Here is a 14797-nt window from a genome sequence, read left to right as displayed (position 1 = left end):
GCTTTTCCAACAGTCTTGAAGGAGTTCCCAAATATGCTGCTTTTCCTTCACTCTGCTGTCCAACTCATCCTTAACCATCTCACTTGGGTTGAGGTCAGGTGATTGTGAAGGCCAGGTCATCTGATGCAGCACTCCATCACTCTCCATCTTGGTCAAATAGCCCTTACACAGCCTGGAGGTGTGTTTTGGGTCATTGTCCTGTTGAAAAACAAATGATAGTCCCACTAAGTGAATGAAAAACTAATTTGAATGATTCCACCTAAGTGTATGTAAACTTCCGACTTCAACGGTATATAAGGTATTTCTATGTTTTATTTTATTTACATTAACACTTTTGTTTGACCTGTTTTGTATGTCATTATCTGGTGTGTAGATTGAGGGGTGAAAAAATGATTTCATACATTTTATATTAATGCTGTAACTAAATGTGAAAAAAGTGAAGGGGTCTGAATACTTCCGAATGCACTGTATATTATGTTGGAAATAGTCCGTTATAAATTCCTCTGTCCGTCTAGCTTCCAGCTCTGTCTGAACAATTTGCACATTCGGATCAAAGATGTCATCACCCCTTTTGAGTTTCTTTGCTCATATTTTACCCCCCCCCCCCCCCCCCCAGTCATTTTCCCAAACAATTATTTTTTAAATAATCGAATGAGTTTCCTGGCAATAATAGATATTATTTTCCATATCTTTTAGCCAGGTAAATACTGACTGTCTTTTCTTAATATCTGCTAAGCCATTACAATTTTAACTGGCTATATTTTTTCACCATTTACCATAATGTGATACAGTTTTCAATTCTGTTGATCATATTATATGTTTGTAAACCATTAGAAGGTACCATACTGATTGAGTGTCCATATAGCGGGACCATTTGCACTGCTACTGAGTAAAGCTCCAATTGTTCTCTACTATTCCACCCGCTAAATGCTCCCCCCATCCCAATTTGGGTTGTCATCCCAGTGACTGGCAGACCATCCCTGTCCAGCTGGATCCCAGGTCATCCCAGTGACTGGCAGGCCATCCCTGTCCATCTGGATCCCAGGTCATCCCAGTGACTGGCAGGCCATCCCTGTCCAGCTGGATCCCAGGTCGTCCCAGTGACTGGCAGACCACCCCTGTCCAGCTGGATCCCAGGTCATCCCAGTGACTGGCAGACCACCCCTGTCCAGCTGGATCCCAGGTCATCCCAGTGACTGGCAGGCCATCCCTGTCCAGCTGGATCCCAGGTCATCCCAGTGACTGGCAGACCATCCCTGTCCAGCTGGATCCCAGGTCATCCCAGTGACTGGCAGGCCATCCCTGTCCAGCTGGATCCCAGGTCGTCCCAGTGACTGGCAGGCCACCCCTGTCCAGCTGGGTCCCAGGTCGTCCCAGTGACTGGCAGACCACCCCTGTCCAGCTGGATCCCAATTCGTCCCAGTGACTGGCAGACCACCCCTGTCCACCTGGATCCCAGGTCGTCCCAGTGACTGGCTGTCCACCTGGATCCCAGGGACTCTAAGAGATCGGGCAATCCTTTAAAAAGAGCCCACTGTGCCACCCACAGCACAGAAGCAGATTAATTGCCAAAAGCGTTTCCAACACCCTCACCTCGATTGTATTGTATACAGTTATTTCAGGCTCTGACCACGTTTACCATTGTCTTGGCTGCATATACGCTACTTATACTTGGCCTATAAAACAGGAGGACTTCTCCTTAATGCGAGGGTCGAGCTCAAGTAGTTTGCATGCCCAGAGAGACAAGGGCAACCTGCCGTTAGCTCGTTTTGGGGGCAGGCTACTGTTGGGGGGTCCCGGCTTAGAGGACAGAGCCTGGTTGAGACAGAAGGATGAGGGAGGGAGCTAGTGGACGGGTTAAAGCTGGGCTGAATGACCAGAGGTAGGTTGCTGCAGTAACCGAGACTCCAGTGGAGGAGGTGAGTACCGTGTCTGTGGGGAAAGGTAAGCATGCTGGCGGGCCTGAGGAGGAGGTGAGTACCGGGTCTGTGGAGAAAGGTAAGCATGCTGGCGGGGCCTGAGGAGGAGGTGAGTACCGGGTCTGTGGGGAAAGGTAAGCATGCTGGCGGGCCTGAGGAGGAGGTGAGTACCGGGTCTGTGGGGAAAGGTAAGCATGCTGGCGGGCCTGAGGAGGAGGTGAGTACCGGGTCTGTGGGGAACGGTAAGCATGCTGGCGGGCCTGAGGAGGAGGTGAGTACCGGGTCTGTGGGGAAAGGTAAGCATGCTGGTGGGACCTGAGGAGGAGGTGAGTACCGGGTCTGTGGGGAAAGGTAAGCATGCTGGCGGGCCTGAGGAGGAGGTGAGTACCGGGTCTGTGGGGAACGGTAAGCATGCTGGCGGGACCTGAGGAGGAGGTGAGTACCGGGTCTGTGGGGAAAGGTAAGCATGCTGGTGGGACCTGAGGAGGAGGTGAGTACCGGGTCTGTGGGGAACGGTAAACATGCTGGCGGGACCTGAGGAGGAGGTGAGTACCGGGTCTGTGGGGAACGGTAAGCATGCTGGCGGGACCTGAGGAGGAGGTGAGTACCGGGTCTGTGGGGAAAGGTAAGCATGCTGGTGGGACCTGAGGAGGAGGTGAGTACCGGGTCTGTGGGGAACGGTAAACATGCTGGCGGGACCTGAGGAGGAGGTGAGTACCGGGTCTGTGGGGAACGGTAAACATGCTGGCGGGACCTGAGGAGGAGGTGAGTACCGGGTCTGTGGGGAAAGGTAAGCATGCTGGTGGGACCTGAGGAGGAGGTGAGTACCGGGTCTGTGGGGAACGGTAAACATGCTGGCGGGACCTGAGGAGGAGGTGAGTACCGGGTCTGTGGGGAAAGGTAAGCATGCTGGCGGGACCTGAGGAGGAGGTGAGTACCGGGTCTGTGGGGAACGGTAAACATGCTGGCGGGACCTGAGGGAGCCAAACAGAAGATGGGGGAGAAGAAAAGTGGCAAAAAGAGTGTGAAATATCCTGTAATTGGGGAGGAAGCCCTGATCAGGGGAGAAGTATGGGGGAGGGGGGCGACAAGGTGGACGAGGTGCCTGTGTTGGGGGGGGGGGTGGTACGGTGTCATTGACTTTACTAAAGACAGGAATACTGATGACACAGCGCTGGACGAGGTGCCTGTGTTGGGGGGGTGGTACTGTGTCATTGACTTTACTAAAGACAGGAATACTGATGACACAGCCCTGGACGAGGTGCCTGTGTTGGGGGGGTGGTACTGTGTCATTGACTTTACTAAAGACAGGAATACTGAGGAGCTGCATTTGGGCTCAGCAGGGTTGTTGAACGATGTTCTGAATCAGTTCTGTCTAGGTGACACATGGAGAACTAAGTATCCTACCTCAAAGCCGTATACGTGGGTGAAGGTGGTTGTGGGTATGGTGAGCGCAGCTCGTTTGGATCATATCTATACAGAAGAATGAGAGCAATAGGCTAGTGAGGGCCTCCATTCTCCTTTGGGTTTTCAGACCATCCTGTTTCCATGGCACAGTTCTGTTTTACCAGGGCCCTGGGAGACTTCCCATTGGCTCAGCTCTGTTTCACCAGGGCCACGGGAGACTTCCTATTGGCTCAGCTCTGTTTCACCAGGGCCCTGGGAGTCTTCCTATTTGCTCAGCTCTGTTTCACCAGGGCCCTGGGAGACTTCCTTTTGGCTCAGCTCTGTTTCACCACGGCCCTGGGAGACTTCCTATTGGCTCAGTTCTGTTTCACCAGGGCCCTGGGAGACTTCCTATTGGCTCAGTTCTGTTTCACCAGGGCCCTGGGAGGCTTCATATTGGCTCAGCTCTGTTTCACCAGGGCCCTGGGAGACTTCCTATTGGCTCAGTTCTGTTTCACCAGGCCCTGGGAGACTTCCTATTGGCTCAGCTCTGTTTCACCAGGGCCCTGGGAGACTTCCTATTGGCTCAGCTCTGTTTCACCAGGGCCCTGGGAGACTTCCTATTGGCTCAGCTCTGTTTCACCAGGGCCCTGGGAGACTTCCTATTGGCTCAGCTCTGTTTCACCAGGGCCCTGGGAGACTTCCTATTGGCTCAGCTCTGTTTCACCAGGGCCCTGGGAGACTTCCTATTGGCTCAGCTCTGTTTCACCAGGGCCCTGGGATACTTCCTATTGGCTCAGCTCTGTTTCACCAGGGCCCTGGCAGACTTCCTATAGGAAATTCAACATAAAGCCAGATGCCACGTTTTGCTCCCAGGCCTTTTGGGAGAGGTGGGAGCAGCTGAAAGGGGAGTTTGAGTCTCTAAATCGGTGGGATCTAGGGAAAGCCCAGATTCAGGTTTTCTGTCAGCAGTATACAGTCCAGGAGAGTACCGGGTCTGTGGGGAACGGTGGGATGGGGCTGCAAGATAATCTATCTGAACTACGCAGGGACCTAGAGGAGAGGGTAACTGCTGTTATGGGGAGTATGATGGGTGTCATCTGGAGGTGGCTCCTCTCCCTAGTGCCATCTGGAGGTGGCTCCTCTCCCTAGTGTCATCTGGAGATGCTGTTTTAATGTATTAGCCGCCAACTTACGTTACTTAGGTAGCTAACTAACATACCAGTACATACTTCTATAATGATATGCTATGTGGTTCATAAGGACAGCGTAGCTAACTAACATACCAGTACATACTGCTGTAATGATATGCTATGTGGTTCATAAGGACAGCGTAGCTAACTAACATACCAGTACATACTGCTGTAATGATATGCTATGTGGTTCATAAGGACAGCGTAGCTAACTAACATACCAGTACATACTGCTGTAATGATATGCTATGTGGTTCATAAGGACAGCGTAGCTAACATACCAGTACATACTGCTGTAATGATATGCTATGTGGTTCATAAGGACAGCGTAGCTAACTAACATACCAGTACATACTGCTGTAATGATATGCTATGTGGTTCATAAGGACAGCGTAGCTAACTAACATACCAGTACATACTGCTGTAATGATATGCTATGTGGTTCATAAGGACAGCGTAGCTAACATACCTGTACATACTGCTGTAATGATATGCTATGTGGTTCATAAGGACAGCGTAGCTAACTAACATACCAGTACATACTGCTGTAATGATATGCTATGTGGTTCATAAGGACAGCGTAGCTAACTAACATACCAGTACATACTGCTGCAATGATATGCTATGTGGTTCATAAGGACAGCGTAGCTAACATACCAGTACATACTGCTGTAATGATATGCTATGTGGTTCATAAGGACAGCGTAGCTAACATACCAGTACATACTGCTGTAATGATATGCTATGTGGTTCATAAGGACAGTGTAGCTAACTAACATACCAGTACATACTGCTGTAATGATATGCTATGTGGTTCATAAGGACAGTGTAGCTAACATACCGGTACATTCTGATGTAATGATATGCTATGTGGTTCATAAGGACAGTGTAGCTAACTAACATACCAGTACATACTGCTGTAATGATATGCTATGTGGTTCATAAGGACAGTGTAGCTAACATACCGGTACATTCTGATGTAATGATATGCTATGTGGTTCATAAGGACAGTGTAGCTAACTAACATACCAGTACATACTGCTGTAATGATATGCTATGTGGTTCATAAGGACAGCGTAGCTAACATACCGGTACATACTGCTGTAATGATATGCTATGTGGTTCGTAAGTAGCTAACAAATTGTCAGCCAATATAATGTTGAACTTAACTTACTTGAAAGGTAATTACTTTATTACGTTGCTCAACACTGTGTTATCATTTGTGCATTAACATCTGCTAACCATGTGTATGTGACAAATCAAATTTGATTTGATTTGGACAGAGTTCTTCAACTGGGTCCTGCGCTGGTTGATCTGGTCCTGTAGAAGCTCTGTGTCTGGGCTGGTGCTCGCTCTTTCAGCTCCGTAACCCATACCTCTAACTGAGCCAGTCTGTCTCTCAGCAGTCTGGAGGTGGTGTAGCTGAGGGGCTGCTCCTTCATGTCAGTAACCCATACCTCTAACTGAGCCAGTCTGTCTCTCAGCAGTCTGGAGGTGGTGTAGCTGAGGGGGGCTGCTCCTTCTGCTCAGTAACCCATACCTCTAACAGAGCCAGTCTGTCTCTCAGCAGTCTGGAGGTGGTGTAGCTGGGGGGTCCTGCTCCTTCAGCTCAGTAACCCATACCTCTAACAGAGCCAGCCTGTCTCTCAGCAGTCTGGAGGTGGTGTAGCTGAGGGGCTGCTCCTTTAGCTCAGTAACCCATACCTCTAACAGAGCCAGCCTGTCTCTCAGTAGTCTGGAGGTGGTGTAGCTGGGGGGGGTTGCTCCTTCAGCTCAGTAACCCTTACCTCTAACAGAGCTAGCCTGTCTCTCAGCAGTCTGGAGGGGGTGTAGCTGGGGGTTGCTCCTTCAGCTCAGTAACCCATACCTCTAACAGAGCCAGCCTGTCTCTCAGCAGTCTGGAGGTGGTGTAGCTGGGGGGTCCTGCTCCTTCAGCTCAGTAACCCATACCTCTAACAGAGCCAGCCTGTCTCTCAGTAGTCTGGAGGTGGTGTAGCTGGGGGGGGTTGCTCCTTCTGCTCAGTAACCCATACCTCTAACAGAGCCAGCCTGTCTCTCAGTAGTCTGGAGGTGGTGTAGCTGGGGGGGGCTGCTCCTTCTGCTCAGTAACCCATACCTCTAACAGAGCCAGTCTGTCTCTCAGCAGTCTGGAGGTGGTGTAGCTGGGGGGCTGCTCCTTCAGCTCAGTAACCCATACCTCTAACAGAGCCAGCCTGTCTCTCAACAGGCTGATGGTGGTGTGGTCTTGGCTCTGGTGGTCGTAGGCAGGCAGGGGAGAGGATGGTCCTGTTGAGTTTATCTGGGCCTGAGCTCCTGTTGTTGGAGAGCCTGGGGTAAGGGGAAGTCCTGCACAGAAGAGCTGAGTGCAGCCTCACTGCCCTGGGCCATGACAGTGTCCGTTCCGGTACACATTTACCGGCACGTTTACCGGCAGAAACCTGTTTTCCTGGTCCTTTTCCATGTCCTCAAAAATGTGGATTTGCCTTCCCTGGCAGAGGCCTTTCTTTGTATCGCTGAAATGCCTGGTTACAGCTGTATGCCAGGCAGTTGTGTGGTCTGTAAAATAACAGGTTCGTAACAGTCCTGTTGTGTGAGCAGTCGGCAAAGAAGGTTTCCGGGTTCTCCCTCCAGAATGCTGTGTTTCAAGTGGATTCTTCCCTTCTCTGATTTTATTTCTGCTGGAAATGTTAAAAGGGGGGGGGGGGGGAGTCTTTCTCTGCTGGTACTGCTAGCGCTGCCTCAGTGGCCTTGTTGCTCTGGTTACCACCAGGTAACAGTTGGCGCTAGCCAGTAAACTAGCTAACAATTTAACATTTGGCTAGCTAGCACGATTAAGATTGGCAGTGTGAGTTAAAAGACTAATCGTTTTCTCCTGTGTACAATTTAATTACCTATATATTTTTGGCTAATTTAATCTTGTTAATCTCACTCTTAACAACCAGAAAGTTACAAGTCAGTAGATCTTTCTTTCTCTCTCTCTCAGGGAGAGATGAAGATGGCGGTGTGTATAGAAGATGATTGTAACAGTGAACTGCCTCCAGCCTCTCTGCTGTTCAGAGCAGCCAGACAGTACAGCTATGGGGTCCTCTTCAGCCTAGCTGAAACACACCGACACCTCGAGAGACTCGCCATGCGCAACAGAGGACCCCTCGAAGGTGAGGGAAGCAGGAAGTGGAAAGAGTTGGGCTAGTGAAAGATGAATGATTTTAATTCCAATTGAAGCATTAGGTTTTTAATTGTCTGCTTTGTCTAGCCCGGTCACCTGTCTGCTTTGTCTAGTCCAGTCACCTGTCTGCTTTGTCTAGTCCGGTCACCTGTCTGCTTTGTCTAACCTGGTCAGGTGTCTGCTTTGTCTAGCCCGGTCACCTGTCTGCTTTGTCTAGCCCGGTCACCTGTCTGCTTTGTCTAGTCCAGTCACCTGTCTGCTTTGTCTAGTCCAGTCACCTGTCTGCTTTGTCTAGTCCAGTCACCTGTCTGCTTTGTCTAGTCCGGTCACCTGTCTGCTTTGTCTAGTCCGGTCACCTGTCTGCTTTGTCTAGCCTGGTCAGGTGTCTGCTTTGTCTAGCCCGGTCACCTGTCTGCTTTGTCTAGTCCGGTCACCTGTCTGCTTTGTCTAGTCCAGTCACCTGTCTGCTTTGTCTAGTCCAGTCACCTGTCTGCTTTGTCTAGTCCAGTCACCTGTCTGCTTTGTCTAGTCCAGTCACCTGTCTGCTTTGTCTAGTCCGGTCAGCTGTCTGCTTTGTCTAGCCTGGTCTGCTTTGTCTAGCCTGGTCTGCTTTGTCTTGCCCGGTCTGCTTTGTCTAGCCTGGTCACCTGTCTGCTTTGTCTAGTCCAGTCACCTGTCTGCTTTGTCTAGTCCGGTCACCTGTCTGCTTTGTCTAGCCTGGTCTGCTTTGTCTAGCCTGGTCAGCTGTCTGCTTTGTCTAGTCCGGTCAGCTGTCTGCTTTGTCTAGTCCGGTCACCTGTCTGCTTTGTCTAGTCCGGTCACCTGTCTGCTTTGTCTAATCCGGTCACCTGTCTGCTTTGTCTAGTCCGGTCACCTGTCTGCTTTGTCTAGTCCGGTCACCTGTCTGCTTTGTCCAGTCCGGTCACCTGTCTGCTTTGTCTAGTCCGGTCAGCTGTCTGCTTTGTCCAGTCCGGTCACCTGTCTGCTTTGTCTAGTCCGGTCAGCTGTCTGCTTTGTCTAGTCCGGTCACCTGTCTGCTTTGTCTAGCCCGGTCACCTGTCTGCTTTGTCTAGTCCGGTCACCTGTCTGCTTTGTCTAGTCCGGTCACCTGTCTGCTTTGTCTAGTCCGGTCACCTGTCTGCTTTGTCTAGCCCGGTCACCTGTCTGCTTTGTCTAGTCTGGTCAGCTGTCTGCTTTGTCTAGCCTGGTCTGCTTTGTCTAGCCTGGTCTGCTTTGTCTTGCCCGGTCTGCTTTGTCTAGCCTGGTCACCTGTCTGCTTTGTCTAGTCCAGTCACCTGTCTGCTTTGTCTAGTCCGGTCACCTGTCTGCTTTGTCTAGCCTGGTCTGCTTTGTCTAGCCTGGTCAGCTGTCTGCTTTGTCTAGTCCGGTCAGCTGTCTGCTTTGTCTAGTCCGGTCACCTGTCTGCTTTGTCTAGTCCGGTCACCTGTCTGCTTTGTCTAATCCGGTCACCTGTCTGCTTTGTCTAGTCCGGTCACCTGTCTGCTTTGTCTAGTCCGGTCACCTGTCTGCTTTGTCCAGTCCGGTCACCTGTCTGCTTTGTCTAGTCCGGTCAGCTGTCTGCTTTGTCCAGTCCGGTCACCTGTCTGCTTTGTCTAGTCCGGTCAGCTGTCTGCTTTGTCTAGTCCGGTCACCTGTCTGCTTTGTCTAGCCCGGTCACCTGTCTGCTTTGTCTAGTCCGGTCACCTGTCTGCTTTGTCTAGTCCGGTCACCTGTCTGCTTTGTCTAGTCCGGTCACCTGTCTGCTTTGTCTAGCCCGGTCACCTGTCTGCTTTGTCTAGCCCGGTCAGCTGTCTGCTTTGTCTAGCCCGGTCACCTGTCTGCTTTGTCTAGCCCGGTCACCTGTCTGCTTTGTCTAGTCCGGTCACCTGTCTGCTTTGTCTAGTCCGGTCACCTGTCTGCTTTGTCTAGTCCAGTCACCTGTCTGCTTTGTCTAGTCCAGTCACCTGTCTGCTTTGTCTAGTCCAGTCACCTGTCTGCTTTGTCTAGTCCAGTCACCTGTCTGCTTTGTCTAGTCCTGTCACCTGTCTGCTTTGTCTAGTCTGGTCAGCTGTCTGCTTTGTCTAGCCTGGTCTGCTTTGTCTAGCCCGGTCTGCTTTGTCTAGCCCGGTCACCTGTCTGCTTTGTCTAGCCCGGTCACCTGTCTGCTTTGTCTAGTCCGGTCACCTGTCTGCTTTGTCTAGCCCGGTCACCTGTCTGCTTTGTCTAGTCCGGTCACCTGTCTGCTTGGTCTAGTCCGGTCACCTGTCTGCTTTGTCTAGTCCAGTCACCTGTCTGCTTTGTCTAGTCTGGTTAGCTGTCTGCTTTGTCTAGCCTGGTCTGCTTTGTCTAGCCCGGTCTGCTTTGTCTAGCCCGGTCTGCTTTGTCTAGCCCGGTCACCTGTCTGCTTTGTCTAGCCCGGTCACCTGTCTGCTTTGTCTAGCCCGGTCACCTGTCTGCTTTGTCTAGCCCGGTCACCTGTCTGCTTTGTCTAGTCCGGTCACCTGTCTGCTTTGTCTAGTCCGGTCACCTGTCTGCTTTGTCTAGTCCGGTCACCTGTCTGCTTTGTCTAGTCCGGTCACCTGTCTGCTTTGTCTAGCCTGATCTGCTTTGTCTAGCCCGGTCTGCTTTGTCTAGCCCAGTCACCTGTCTGCTTTGTCTAGCCCAGTCACCTGTCTGCTTTGTCTAGCCCGGTCACCTGTCTGCTTTGTCTAGCCCGGTCACCTGTCTGCTTTGTCTAGCCCGGTCACCTGTCTGCTTTGTCTAGCCCGGTCACCTGTCTGCTTTGTCTAGCCCGGTCACCTGTCTGCTTTGTCTAGCCCGGTCACCTGTCTGCTTTGTCTAGTCCAGTCACCTGTCTGCTTTGTCTAGTCCAGTCACCTGTCTGCTTTGTCTAGCCTGGTCTGCTTTGTCTAGCCCGGTCTGCTTTGTCTAGCCCGGTCACCTGTCTGCTTTGTCTAGGCCGGTCACCTGTCTGCTTTGTCTAGGCCAGTCACCTGTCTGCTTTGTCTAGCCCGGTCTGCTTTGTCTAGCCCGGTCACCTGTCTGCTTTGTCTAGCCCTGTCTGCTTTGTCTAGCCCGGTCTGCTTTGTCTAGCCCGGTCACCTGTCTGCTTTGTCTAGTCTGGTCAGCTGTCTGCTTTGTCTAGCCTGGTCTGCTTTGTCTAGCCTGGTCTGCTTTGTCTAGTCCAGTCACCTGTCTGCTTTGTCTAGTCCAGTCACCTGTTTGCTTTGTCTAGTCCAGTCACCGGTCTGCTTTGTCTAGTCTGGTCACCTGTCTGCTTTGTCTAGCCCGGTCACTTGTCTGCTTTGTCTAGCCTGGTCTGCTTTGTCTAGCCTGGTCTGCTTTGTCTAGCCTGGTCTGCTTTGTCTAGCCTGGTCTGCTTTGTCTAGCCTGGTCACCTTTCTGCTTTGTCTAGCCCGGTCACTTGTCTGCTTTGTCTAGCCCGGTCACCTGTCTGCTTTGTCTAGCCCGGTCTGCTTTGTCTAGCCCGGTCTGCTTTGTCTAGCCCGGTCACCGGTCTGCTTTGTCTAGCCCGGTCACCGGTCTGCTTTCTCTAGCCCGGTCACCTGTCTGCTTTCTCTAGCCCGGTCACCTGTCTGCTTTGTCTAGCCCGGTCACCTGTCTGCTTTGTCTAGTCCGGTCACCTGTCTGCTTTGTCTAGTCCGGTCACCTGTCTGCTTTGTCTAGTCCGATCACCTGTCTGCTTTGTCTAGTCCGGTCACCTGTCTGCTTTGTCTAGTCCGGTCACCTGTCTGCTTTGTCTAGTCCGGTCACCTGTCTGCTTTGTCTAGTCCGGTCACCTGTCTGCTTTGTCTAGTCCGGTCACCTGTCTGCTTTGTCTAGTCCGGTCACCTGTCTGCTTTGTCTAGCCCGGTCACCTGTCTGCTTTGCCTAGTCCGGTCACCTGTCTGCTTTGTCTAGTCCGGTCACCTGTCTGCTTTGTCTAGTCCGATCACCTGTCTGCTTTGTCTAGTCCGGTCACCTGTCTGCTTTGTCTAGTCCGGTCACCTGTCTGCTTTGTCTAGTCCGGTCACCTGTCTGCTTTGTCTAGTCCGGTCACCTGTCTGCTTTGTCTAGTCCGGTCACCTGTCTGCTTTGTCTAGTCCGGTCACCTGTCTGCTTTGTCTAGTCCGGTCACCTGTCTGCTTTGTCTAGTCCGGTCACCTGTCTGCTTTGTCTAGTCCGGTCACCTGTCTGCTTTGTCTAGTCCGGTCACCTGTCTGCTTTGTCTAGCCTGATCTGCTTTGTCTAGCCCGGTCTGCTTTGTCTAGCCCAGTCACCTGTCTGCTTTGTCTAGCCCAGTCACCTGTCTGCTTTGTCTAGCCCGGTCACCTGTCTGCTTTGTCTAGCCCGGTCACCTGTCTGCTTTGTCTAGCCCGGTCACCTGTCTGCTTTGTCTAGCCCGGTCACCTGTCTGCTTTGTCTAGCCCGGTCACCTGTCTGCTTTGTCTAGTCCAGTCACCTGTCTGCTTTGTCTAGTCCAGTCACCTGTCTGCTTTGTCTAGTCTGGTCAGCTGTCTGCTTTGTCTAGCCTGGTCTGCTTTGTCTAGCCTGGTCTGCTTTGTCTAGTCCAGTCACCTGTCTGCTTTGTCTAGTCCAGTCACCTGTTTGCTTTGTCTAGTCCAGTCACCGGTCTGCTTTGTCTAGTCTGGTCACCTGTCTGCTTTGTCTAGCCCGGTCACTTGTCTGCTTTGTCTAGCCTGGTCTGCTTTGTCTAGCCTGGTCTGCTTTGTCTAGCCCGGTCTGCTTTGTCTAGCCCGGTCACCGGTCTGCTTTGTCTAGCCCGGTCACCGGTCTGCTTTCTCTAGCCCGGTCACCTGTCTGCTTTGCCTAGTCCGGTCACCTGTCTGCTTTGTCTAGTCCGATCACCTGTCTGCTTTGTCTAGTCCGGTCACCTGTCTGCTTTGTCTAGTCCGGTCACCTGTCTGCTTTGTCTAGTCCGGTCACCTGTCTGCTTTGTCTAGTCCGGTCACCTGTCTGCTTTGTCTAGTCCGGTCACCTGTCTGCTTTGTCTAGTCCGGTCACCTGTCTGCTTTGTCTAGTCCGGTCACCTGTCTGCTTTGTCTAGTCCGGTCACCTGTCTGCTTTGTCTAGTCCGGTCACCTGTCTGCTTTGTCTAGTCCGGTCACCTGTCTGCTTTGTCTAGTCCGGTCACCTGTCTGCTTTGTCTAGTCCGGTCACCTGTCTGCTTTGTCTAGTCCGGTCACCTGTCTGCTTTGTCTAGTCCGGTCACCTGTCTGCTTTGTCTAGTCCGGTCACCTGTCTGCTTTGTCTAGTCCGGTCACCTGTCTGCTTTGTCTAGCCTGATCTGCTTTGTCTAGCCCGGTCTGCTTTGTCTAGCCCAGTCACCTGTCTGCTTTGTCTAGCCCAGTCACCTGTCTGCTTTGTCTAGCCCGGTCACCTGTCTGCTTTGTCTAGCCCGGTCACCTGTCTGCTTTGTCTAGCCCGGTCACCTGTCTGCTTTGTCTAGCCCGGTCACCTGTCTGCTTTGTCTAGCCCGGTCACCTGTCTGCTTTGTCTAGCCCGGTCACCTGTCTGCTTTGTCTAGCCCGGTCACCTGTCTGCTTTGTCTAGCCCGGTCACCTGTCTGCTTTGTCTAGCCCGGTCACCTGTCTGCTTTGTCTAGTCCAGTCACCTGTCTGCTTTGTCTAGTCCAGTCACCTGTCTGCTTTGTCTAGTCCAGTCACCTGTCTGCTTTGTCTAGCCTGGTCTGCTTTGTCTAGCCCGGTCTGCTTTGTCTAGCCCGGTCACCTGTCTGCTTTGTCTAGGCCGGTCACCTGTCTGCTTTGTCTAGGCCAGTCACCTGTCTGCTTTGTCTAGCCCGGTCTGCTTTGTCTAGCCCGGTCACCTGTCTGCTTTGTCTAGCCCTGTCTGCTTTGTCTAGCCCGGTCTGCTTTGTCTAGCCCGGTCACCTGTCTGCTTTGTCTAGTCTGGTCAGCTGTCTGCTTTGTCTAGCCTGGTCTGCTTTGTCTAGCCTGGTCTGCTTTGTCTAGTCCAGTCACCTGTCTGCTTTGTCTAGTCCAGTCACCTGTTTGCTTTGTCTAGTCCAGTCACCGGTCTGCTTTGTCTAGTCTGGTCACCTGTCTGCTTTGTCTAGCCCGGTCACTTGTCTGCTTTGTCTAGCCTGGTCTGCTTTGTCTAGCCTGGTCTGCTTTGTCTAGCCTGGTCTGCTTTGTCTAGCCTGGTCACCTTTCTGCTTTGTCTAGCCCGGTCACTTGTCTGCTTTGTCTAGCCCGGTCACCTGTCTGCTTTGTCTAGCCCGGTCTGCTTTGTCTAGCCCGGTCTGCTTTGTCTAGCCCGGTCACCGGTCTGCTTTGTCTAGCCCGGTCACCGGTCTGCTTTCTCTAGCCCGGTCACCTGTCTGCTTTGTCTAGCCCGGTCACCTGTCTGCTTTGTCTAGCCCGGTCACCTGTCTGCTTTGTCTAGCCCGGTCACTTGTCTGCTTTGTCTAGCCTGGTCTGCTTTGTCTAGCCTGGTCTGCTTTGTCTAGCCTGGTCTGCTTTGTCTAGCCTGGTCACCTTTCTGCTTTGTCTAGCCCGGTCACTTGTCTGCTTTGTCTAGCCCGGTCACCTGTCTGCTTTGTCTAGCCCGGTCTGCTTTGTCTAGCCCGGTCACCGGTCTGCTTTGTCTAGCCCGGTCACCGGTCTGCTTTCTCTAGCCCGGTCACCTGTCTGCTTTGTCTAGCCCGGTCACCTGTCTGCTTTGTCTAGCCCGGTCACCTGTCTGCTTTGTCTAGTCCGGTCACCTGTCTGCTTTGCCTAGTCCGGTCACCTGTCTGCTTTGTCTAGTCCGGTCACCTGTCTGCTTTGTCTAGTCCGATCACCTGTCTGCTTTGTCTAGTCCGGTCACCTGTCTGCTTTGTCTAGTCCGGTCACCTGTCTGCTTTGTCTAGTCCGGTCACCTGTCTGCTTTGTCTAGTCCGGTCACCTGTCTGCTTTGTCTAGTCCAGTCACCTGTCTGCTTTGTCTAGTCCGGTCACCTGTCTGCTTTGTCTAGTCCGGTCACCTGTCTGCTTTGTCTAGTCGGGTCACCTGTCTGCTTTGTCTAGTCCGGTCACCTGTCTGCTTTGTCTAGTCCGGTCACCTGTCTGCTTTGTCTAGCCCGGTCTGCTTTGTCTACCCCGGTCATCTGTC

At 52.2% G+C, this 14797-nt stretch overlaps 1 protein-coding gene across 2 annotated transcripts in view; it reads left to right on the top strand.

The window, feature by feature from the left end:
• Nucleotides 1–14797, top strand: part of LOC110492720 (constitutive coactivator of PPAR-gamma-like protein 2) — a 100385-nt gene that overhangs the window by 54852 nt on the left and 30736 nt on the right. The window contains exon 9 of one of the 2 annotated variants that reach the window (XM_036947862.2): nt 7482–7653. In XM_036947862.2, coding sequence (XP_036803757.2) covers nt 7482–7653 — 172 coding nt within the window. Of the gene's footprint in view, nt 1–963; nt 2520–7481; nt 7654–14797 lie in introns of those variants that run through there. The other variant, XM_090204100.1, reaches the window with a different exon arrangement.

Source organism: Oncorhynchus mykiss, chromosome 16 (assembly GCF_057628025.1).
Source record: "Oncorhynchus mykiss isolate SJ-2025 chromosome 16, ASM5762802v1, whole genome shotgun sequence".
Classification (NCBI taxonomy): domain Eukaryota; kingdom Metazoa; phylum Chordata; class Actinopteri; order Salmoniformes; family Salmonidae; genus Oncorhynchus; species Oncorhynchus mykiss.
This window is presented reverse-complemented; position numbering and strand designations above follow the sequence as displayed.